The 10,075-nt window shown below is 41.6% G+C and overlaps 1 protein-coding gene across 2 annotated transcripts in view; it reads right to left on the reverse strand.

The window, feature by feature from the left end:
* The window catches only part of LOC129375925 (C-type lectin domain family 4 member E-like), an 11,209-nt gene extending 1,134 nt beyond the window's left edge, over positions 1-10,075 (reverse strand). The window contains exons 1-7 of one of the 2 annotated variants that reach the window (XM_055055301.1): positions 10,046-10,058; positions 9,608-9,664; positions 2,140-2,160; positions 1,341-1,391; positions 493-594; positions 287-364; positions 1-56 (exon numbers count right to left, since the gene is read on the reverse strand). The exon at positions 1-56 is cut by the window's left edge and continues 4 nt beyond it. In XM_055055301.1, the coding sequence (XP_054911276.1) occupies positions 1-56; positions 287-364; positions 493-594; positions 1,341-1,371 (267 nt within the window). In that variant the 5' untranslated portion in view covers positions 1,372-1,391; positions 2,140-2,160; positions 9,608-9,664; positions 10,046-10,058. Of the gene's footprint in view, positions 57-286; positions 365-492; positions 595-1,340; positions 1,392-2,139; positions 2,161-9,607; positions 9,665-10,045 lie in introns of both variants that reach the window. The other variant, XM_055055303.1, reaches the window with a different exon arrangement.

Raw genomic sequence — 10,075 nt, forward strand, 5'->3', positions numbered from 1 at the left:
TTCTTCAGGAGTTGGAAGACATGGTGGACATGTTGGCTGCTCTGTGGATTTTAACTCTTTAGAGAAATGAAAACAGTTTTGACCTCAGTCAGTCATTTTCAGATGAACAAACATTTTCACACTTTGGCTTCTTGTTGGTGAACTTGACTAAAACATAATCAAATGTTAATCTGATGCAATGTTGCAGAGACTCACTGACTGTTTATTTAGAAATTTGATCATCTCCAGACTGAAAGACACCGTCAGTCTGACTCTTCTGGAAACCTTCAGACTCTGACTGTCTCACCTGAGATATTTCTCCTCAGAGCTTCATTCTCCTCCTCCAGGGTTTGGAAACTTTCTCTGTTATGCACAACAACAAACGCTGAAGAAAGAGAGAGACAAAAGTTCAAGACAGAATTCAGTCAACGTATTCGCACCGATCATCTGTCTGTTCCTTTGACCTTCAAGAATTACATTCAGTGAAAAACTGTTTCATCAGGATGAACTCACAAAGTCTGTAGATGATGACAAAAGTCACAGCCAGCAGAGATCCCAGAATCAGCAGAACTGCTCCCCCTGCTGGCGGCTTGGAGGTTCTGCTTGGGTTTTCACCTGAGGAGCATTTAGAGCAGAACTCTAAATTAACTTTCATAATTGTGAAGTTTATTATTTGTTTACTCTTTGAATTAATTTTGTTTAATCAACAAGTTATTTCTTTGGAAATTAACTGAAGTTTTAAAATCTGTTTTGCTGCACTTGACAGGTAAAGCAGGTTATTTTATTTTATAGCACATTTCCAGCAACAAGGCAATAAAAGTGCCTTACAAGAATTAAAAGGTAAATTTGATCAATTGCGTTGAGAGACTGGTTGACAAGATCCACACAGAACATTTTAGTTCTGGTAAATTATTAATGTCAATCTTCCCTAAAGTCCCTCAGTTCCCAGTTATCCATACTGGTTTGGTTGTTCCAGTGATTGACTCCATGACGGCTCTTCCTCTGCTGCTGTCTGTGACTGTGGTAAGTATTACAGTCAGCTCTGTCTTTTCTTTTCTGGTATTATATTCTAACATAAATTTTAGACAAATTTGATAACATGCAGTTTTTGCCATGTTTTGCATGTGTTTTTAACTTTAATCATCATTAATATTATCCATTTAGCTATGTTTAATTTTACTTATGTTAACTGCTGATGGGGAGCTGCTGCTTAGTAGTTTGTTTGGGGTTATTTATTTAATTTAATGTATAGGGGAAAAATCTTCTGGATTGGACAAAGAAGGGTTGCATATGTTGCCTTCAGGTGTGAAAATGCTCCATGTATCAAATATGACTTGAAATAAATTTGACTTCATTCTCACCTTCTTCAGGATTCTGCGGACGATTCATCATGCAGACGCTTCACTCCAACGCTAATAAAAGAATCACAGATTTTCTAATTCATTATCATCAAGTTTATCATTTCACATCTAACTGCAGTTTATTTCTTATTATTAATAATTATCTTTGTTTAAAGGTGTTGAAGACGATGTTTTGCCAGGAATAAATTGACAGTGCAGCAGCATGTTCTCAATAAAAACAAACATTAACATTTGCTCACAGCAGCTCCCAGGAGCGCTCCCAGTCTGTTTGGTACCTCGGGCAAACACCTTTCGAGTTGAAGTCATGAAAAAAACTGCAATACAAGAAACAGCAGCATGCTGTACGCACTGCAGCCGGCAGAGGGCGCCCTCTCCCCCAGGAGGCTGTAACTGGTTGGACCTGTGATGAAGTGATGCTCCTGGGAGCTGCTGTGGCTCCAGACGAGCTGCACACAAAACCCACATCAGGAAGCACAGCTGCTGGTCGACAGGCTAACCTGCTGCAGCTTCAACAGTTACTAGTTACTAGCAGTCCTTCTCTGCTAGTTGCTAGCAGAAAAGTAACTAGCACAACTTTTGTTGACGCAAAAAGTTGTGCGTCAACTTTTTACGGTGACGCACAGATAGATGAGAAAAGCTGAAAAATTCATCTGAAAATTTAATCAGTTATTCATTCAGTCTTTTGTTTTATGAGTTCTGAATATTTTCTGGGTCCAAACGTAATATTATCAGATTAAATCCAAGATTTTAAACAAAGTGACAATAAAGTGTCAGTCAGAATAAAAGTTTTAAAACTCACCATAAATGTGTTGTCTGTCCTCTGCAGGCAGAACAGAATGATAGTTATCATAAAAATGTTCATATCTTATATCCTGTGCAGCTTCCTGTTGCCTCTAAGATTATCTTCACCTGCTGCCTCCTCCCACATCCATAATCTGAATTTATTCATCAAAACTTCTTCAATTCAAGACTGTTAACCTTCAGCCATGTTAAAATGATTTCATTTATATTTATTTAAAGATGAGAACCTGCAGTTTTCACTTCATACAGGATTTTTTTCCCCCATTTATCTGAAATTGAGTTTGAAATGTTCACAGTCAGAGATTTTTACAATCACATCACGTCACAGAGCTGTGAGAGCCCACCAGCCACAGAAACACTGGCCATTTATTAATAATGCTTAATCATTTCTGTGATGGATTGTGACCTATTTAAAATGAATTGCCTAAATAAAGTGTACAGTCTCAGGGTGCTGGATTTGGGATGGAACCCTCCATGCATGGTTAGTAGCTTTCTAGTCTTAATATCTGTGGCTTTTATCTCCTCCTTTGGCAGCTAATTATTCCAGCAGTATCTGATTACTGGCAGGGCATAGCTGTTTATCGCACGGATTTTGTTCTTGCCATTGAGCTGGCTTCTCAGGACTTGCCTTATTCGTTGGAGGTATTTAGCTGTGGCTCCTTTCCTTGTGGCCTCATCAAGGTTGCCATTTGCTTGTGGTATACCTAGGTACTTGTAACTGTCCTCTATGTCTGCTATTGTTCCTTGTGGGAGTGAGACTCCTTCTGTGCGGATCACCTTCCCCCTCTTTGTGATCAGCCGACCACACTTCTCTAGTCCGAATGACATTCCAATGTCAGTGCTGTAGATCCTGGTGGTGTGGATCAGTGAGTCGATGTCTCGCTCACTCTTGGCATACAGCTTGATGTCATCCATGTAGAGGAGGTGACTGATGTTGGCCCCATTTTTGAGTCTGTATCCGTAGCCAGTCTTGTTGATAACTTGGCTGAGGGGGTTCAGGCCTATGCAGAACAGTAGCGGGGACAGAGCATCTCCTTGGTATATGCCACATTTGATGGACACTTGTGCAAGTGGTTTGCAGTTGGCTTCAAGGGTGGTTTTCCACAGCTTCATCGAGTTTGCAATGAAGGCTCTCAGAGTCCTGTTGATGTTTACATCTCTAAGCATTCAATGATCCAAGTATGCGGCATTGAGTCATAGGCTTTCTTGTAATCGATCCAAGCCATGCACAGGTTGGTGTGTCGGGTTTTGCAGTCTCTGGCAACTGTGCGGTCTATGAGGAGTTGCTGTTTGGCTCTTCTGCTATTTACACCGATACCCTTCTGTGCCGTGCTCATGTGTTTATCCATGTGTTTGCTTATCTTGGCCGCTATGATGCCTGACATGAGCTTCCAGGTTGTGGAGAGGCAGGTTATTGGTCGGTAGTTGGGTGGGACTGGACCCTTTGATGGATCCTTCTGGATTAGGATTGTCCGCCCTTCAGTTAACCATTCAGGGTGAGTCCCACTTTGTAGCAGCTGGTTCATTTGGGCTGCCAGTCGCTCATGGAGAGCAGTGAGTTTCTTTAGCCAGTAGGCATGGATCATGTCAGGCCCTGGTGCTGTCCAGTTTTTCATACCTGAGACTCTTTCTTGGACATCTGTCACAGTGATGGTTACCGGGCTTGCTCAGGGAGGTTGCTGTGGTCCTCTCGTAGAGAGATCAGCCACTGTGCATTGCTGTTGTGGGACGCCTCCCTTTCCATATGCCTTTCCAGTATTGTTCAGTCTCCAGCCTTGGTGGGTCTGCTCTGTTGTTATTACCCTGCCATTGAGAGTACACCTTAGCTGGTTGAGTGGAGAAGAGCCGGTTAATCCTTCTGGATTCATTCTCCCTTGTGTATCTCTTTAGGCGCTGGCCAAGGCTTGGAGCCTTTGTTTGGCAGTTTCAAGTGCTTCAGGTATGAGCATCTGCCTGTACTTTCTGGGTACTGGTCTTTTCATTGTACCCTTGTGGAGCTCTGACAGTTGGCTCACTTCCCTCCTTGTTACCTTATTTTAGCCTCTAACCGTCTTTTCCATGGTGGGTATTGGGTCTCATGGTTGCTCTTATAGCCAAGTATCTCAAGGATCACTGATGCTGAGTTGTAGATCAGCTCATTGGTTTCTGTTATGGTGTTGGTAGGGATCGTTCTCAATGCTGCATTCACATTCTCAATGAGACTTTCTGATGGTACTTCACTCAGCCGTTGTAATTAGCTGAGAGAAGTATATATATATATATATATATATATATATATATATATATATATATATATATATATATATATATATATATATATATATATTATATATATATATATATATTCAGAAAGTTTTTTTAAAACTATACTATTATTATGTTGGCAGGGGGAAAATAGCAATATAAATTATTTATCATATTTTTCCATTATTACAGGTGAGGCTCTGCCTTACCTGCCTCACCTGCCATGGTTACCATAGTCACTGATAACTATGGCAACCAGTGACAGTTTAAAAGCCCACTGACATTTTCTGAAACTATGACATCACAATGTGACTCCAAAGGCAGAATTCTGACATCACCAGCGATTATAAAAGTTCCTCACATCGATCTACTGATGTCACAACCTGTTAGCAGCCGTTGGTGATACGTTCGTCTTGAGAGTTTGTTTAGCAGTTCACAGTAAGATCTTCAACTTGTTTGGTGCTCATTTCTTTAGGAGATTGACATCAAACTTAACTTGAAATTTTACCGATTCTAGAAAAGTGATTTTAATTAACAACCCGAATCAACAAAAGGATACAATGCAGTCCAACCAACAGACAGTAGAAGAGGTCGCATCCGACAACATCGTGGAAAGGGAGTTACAACCACCCAAGCCACCCAAGCGCAAAAAGAAGAAGATGTCATTTGCAGTGTGGTGGGAGCTGCACGCAGCTGAGGAGCTGAAGAAGTCTGCCGAGAATATCGAACTGCAGGACTCTTCAATGCCAGCTGAAAAAGAACCAATCACCAACACACTGGAGACAGTAGATGACAAAGGGGACAAACACCTTTCTAAGAGTAAGCGCAACAAGAGAACCCCATTGTTGTGGAAATCCTTCCCGGAGGAAGGTGCTTGCATTGATCTTTCGTTTATTGCTGGAAATGATGACATCAGTAATGGTCCCCTGGCAGAACAACAAAGTCATCAGGTAACTTTGCCAGCAGTGGACCAAAGACATTTTGGAAAACGCTCCCCGACTCAGAGCCTCATGTAGATGTCAGCTTTTTCCTGATATCATTGGTACCCAAAATGTTTCAATGGCTCCACAAGAATGTGACGAAGGCATTTCCTTGAAAGAGGAAAGTTTTCCTGACAGCACGGCGATCTCTACCACACAGCTGGACGCCAAAGAGCAAAAACATCTCCAGCTCACTAAAGAAAGTTAATCAAAAAGGGGACAAACACCTTTCTAAGACTAAGCGCAACAAGAGGACCCCACTGTTGTGGAAATCCTTCCCCGAGGAAGGTGCTTGCATTGATCTTTCGATTTTTGCTGGAAATGATGATATCAGTAATGGTCCCCTGGCAGAACAACAATGTCATCATGCAGCTTTGCCCAGCAGCGGACCAAAGACATTTTGGAAAACGCTCCCTGACTCAGAGCCTCATGTAGATGTCACCTTTTTCCCTGATATCATTGGAACAAAAAATCTTTCAATGGTTTCACAAGAATGTGACGAAGGCATTTCCTTGAAGGAGGAAAGTTTTCCTGACAGCACGGCGATCTCTACCACACAGCCGGACGCCAAAGAGCAAAACATCTCCAGCTCACTAAAGAAAGTCAATCTAAAAGGGGACAAACAGCTATCTAAGAGTAAGCGCAACCAGAGGACCCCACTGTTGTGGAAATCCTTCCCCGAGGAAGCTGCTTGCATTGATCTGTCGTTTTTTGCTGATAATGATGACACTAGTAAAGGTCCCCTGGCAGAACAACAAAGTCATCAGGCAGCTTTGCCCAGCAGCGGACCAAAGACATTTTGGAAAACGCTCCCCGACTCAGAGCCTCATGTAGATGTCAGCTTTTTCCCTGATATCATTGGTACCCAAAATGTTTCAATGGCTCCACAAGAACGTGACGAAGGCGTTTCCTTGAAAGAGGAAAGTTTTCCTGACAGCACGGCGATCTCTACCACACAGCCGGACGCCGAAGAGCAAAGCATCTCCAGCTCACTAAAGAAAGTTAATCAAAAAGGGGACAAACACCTTTCTAAGACTAAGCGCAACAAGAGGACCCCACTTTTGTGGAAATCCTTCCCTGAGGAAGGTGCTTGCATTGATCTGTCGTTTTTTGCTGATAATGATGACATCAGTAATGGTCCCCTGGCAGAACAACAAAGTAATCATGCAGCTTTGCCCAGCAGCGGACCAAAGACATTTTGGAAAATGCTCCCAGACTCAGAGCCTCATGTAGATGTCACCTTTTTCCCTGATATCATTGGAACAAAAAATCTTTCAATGGTTTCACAAGAACGTGACGAAGGCGCATCCTTGAAAGAGGAAAGATTTCCTGACAGCACGGCGATCTCTACCACACAGCCGGACGCCGAAGATCAAAACATCTCCAGCTCACTGAGGAAAGTCAATCAAAAAGGGGAGAAACACCTTTCTAAAAGTAAGCGCAACCAGAGGACCCCACTGTTGTGGAAATCCTTCCCCGAGGAAGGTGCTTGCATTGATCTGTCGTTTTTTGCTGGAAATGAAGACATCAGTAATGGTCCTCTGGCAGAACAACAAAGTCATCAGGTAACTTTGCCCAGCAGCGGACCAAAGACATTTTGGAAAACGCTCCCCGACTCAGAGCCTCATGTAGATGTCAGCTTTTTCCCTGATATCATTGGTACCCAAAATGCTTCCTACCCCTCTGAAAAGGCAACAAGTCATCCAAAGTGTGAGTGTGTAGCCAAATTGATGGAATTTCAACTGGTCCATATTGCAGTACAGAAGTACCTCATGAAACAACTTGATGAGATGTCTGCCATAAATAAGAAACTAACTGCTGAAATTAAAAAACAGAAAGACATGATGAGGAAAATACTGTCCGTAAGAAGACGAAGAAAGAGTCCAATGATTTCTGTTGAAACTCAGACAGAGTCAGAAAATCGCCCACAAACAGTTGATCACAAGTCTGCTGCAATGGAAACAGAGCAAGACGCACAAGAAACCAGCAATCAGTTGAAGCTAGTCCCTCAAACACTTTCTATGCAACCTAGGATACATGTGTTGGACACTAGATGCCGCCTCAAACCAGTCCGACAAACAATTTTTAGGCAAGTTGAGATTCATGTGTTGGACACTAGATGCCGCCTGCAACCAGTTCGACAAACACTTTCTATGCAACCTGCTATACACGTGTTGGACACTAGATACCCTCTGAAACCAGTCCGACAAACACTTTCTATGCAAGCTGAAATACATGTGTTGGACACTAGATACCATCTGAAACCAGTTCGACAAACACTTTCTATGCAAGCTGAAATACATGTGTTGGACACTAGATGCCGCCTCAAACCAGTCCTACAAACACTTTTTAGGCAAGTTGAGATACATGTGTTGGACAATAGATACCATCTGAAACCAGTCCGACAAACAATTTTTAGGCAAGTTGAGATTCATGTGTTGGACACTGGATGCCGCCTGCAACCAGTCCGACAAACACTTTATACGCAACCTGAGATACATGTGTTGGACACCAGATGCCGCCTCAAACCAGTCCGACAAACAATTTTAGGCAAGTTGAGATTCATGTGTTGGACACTAGATGCCGCCTCAAACCAGTCCGACAAACAATTTTTAGGCAAGTTGAGATATTTTTATTTCTAAGAGATCAGCCCTCTGAAACTCAGTGGGCTGATCTGAATGGGTACCAGGATGGGCAGAAAAAGCTGTACAAGATATCTACAAGTCAAAACAGAATAGAATCGACAAAGAAACCTGGCTTTGAATTGGAAACCTTAAATAATGACAGGGTTTCTGGAGCAAGCAGTAAACAGGGAGTTTCAGAAGCAGAAGGCTTCAGACAGCCTCTGTTATAAACCAGATTCTAACTAAAGAAGTGATCATTCAGCAGATCATTTCAGAAGAATTGACTGAATCTAAATGTCAGAAAAAAAAGCAGATGACAATGAGAGCTGAAATGGAAGCTGTTGTCATCCCAGTGGAGACGAATAACAAGTTGATTGAAGACACTAAAATACCAAGAAATTATTTAGACATAGTAGCAGAGATCCCCCAGACGACTTCTGCAGAAATGGGGACAGAAGGGGAGAGAGACCAGAGACCAGAGAGAGACCAGAGAACATCACCTCCACAGAGAAATGTCACATTAAATGAAGATACAATACAAACATCAAGTCAGGACTCAGAGACTCATGCTGCAGAAGAGTCAGCTGAGGAGAAGGATAACTGTGATCAAGAAAGACCCATGAAAAAATTATCTCTGTGGAAACGATTTAGGAAGGCTGTATCTCCGTCACTTCTGCGGAAATTCACAAACAGAAATAAAGTCCATCCACTGTAGACATGAAATTATGTCTCCAGCACATTAAATTTCAAAGCTGGCTGATTGGGAATAATTGGATAAAGAGGTTCAGATGATGTTAATTGGACATTTTAATATTAAAAAGCCAGGACTGCACGGGGGGAAATGTCTCCCCGTGTAGGTGTGGGTTCACTCCGGGCGCTCCGGCTTCCCCCACATTCACCAACATCACTGCTCAAATTCATCTATTTCAACATTTTTATTGCTAACTCGAAACAGAAAATAAGACAACCACATTTATTCATTAAAGGCAGATTTGGACAAAGAAAATGTAAAAACATGGAACAAAAACAGACTTTTATAAGTCTGAACCAAAACTAATCGGAAACGATTTGAAAACTATATATATATGTATAGATAAATAGATAGATCTATCTAGCTATAAATATATATATATATATATATATATATATTTATATATATATATATATATATATATATATATATATATATATATATATATATATATATATAAATTCATGTGTGTGTGTGTGTGTGTGTGTGTCTGGGGTGTGTGTGTCTGTGTGTGTGTGTGTGGGTGTGTCTGTGTGTGTGTGTGTGCGCGTGTGTGTGTGTGTCTGTGTGTGTATGTGTGTGTCTGTGTGTGTGTGTGTGTCTGTGTGTGTGTGTGTGTGTGTGTGTGTGTTGTGTCTGTGTGTGTGTGTGTGTAGGTGTGTGTGTGTGTGTGTCTGTGTGTGTGTGTGTGTGTGTGTGTGTCTGTGTGTGTGTGTGTCTGTGTGTGTGTGTGTGTGTGTCTGTGTGTGTGTGTGTGTGTGTGTGTGTAGGTGTGTGTGTGTGTGTGTGTGTGTGTGTGTGTGTGTGTCTGTGTGTGTGTGTGTGTTTGTGTGTGTGGGTGTGTGTGTGTGTGTGTTCATCACCAACCTGCTGCGTTTCCTTCTTCTTCGCTCTTTGGACGTCTCATCACGGGGAAACTTTATTCTGACAAGCAGAATTAAAGAAATGACCTTTGACCTTTAATATGTTTATTTTGTTCGTCTTTTCTAGAAAACCGAGTTTCTGCAAACATGAACCTCAAAATTTACATCAACAAATCAGTTTTTAGGCTGTGAAATCACTGATCTATAATCCTCAGTGCTTTCCATACACAACACAAAGATAAATGATAAAATGTAAGAGGCTTTTTTGATCATAATCCCAGGAAATATATTTAAAAACATGTGAATATTTGCTTCATTAACACCTAAAAGAACCAAACCGCACAAAATTGAGCCAAAGATGAAACAATATCTCATATTTTTCCAGCTAAATGATTTTTTTCTCCTCAGATTTTCCATTGGAAGAAAAACGATGTAAACTCACCATCAACGTTTCGACGTTTCCTCTGTCGAC

Source organism: Poeciliopsis prolifica, unplaced genomic scaffold, assembly GCF_027474105.1.
Source record: "Poeciliopsis prolifica strain line A6 unplaced genomic scaffold, Auburn_PproV2 SCAFFOLD041, whole genome shotgun sequence".
Lineage (NCBI taxonomy): Eukaryota > Metazoa > Chordata > Actinopteri > Cyprinodontiformes > Poeciliidae > Poeciliopsis > Poeciliopsis prolifica.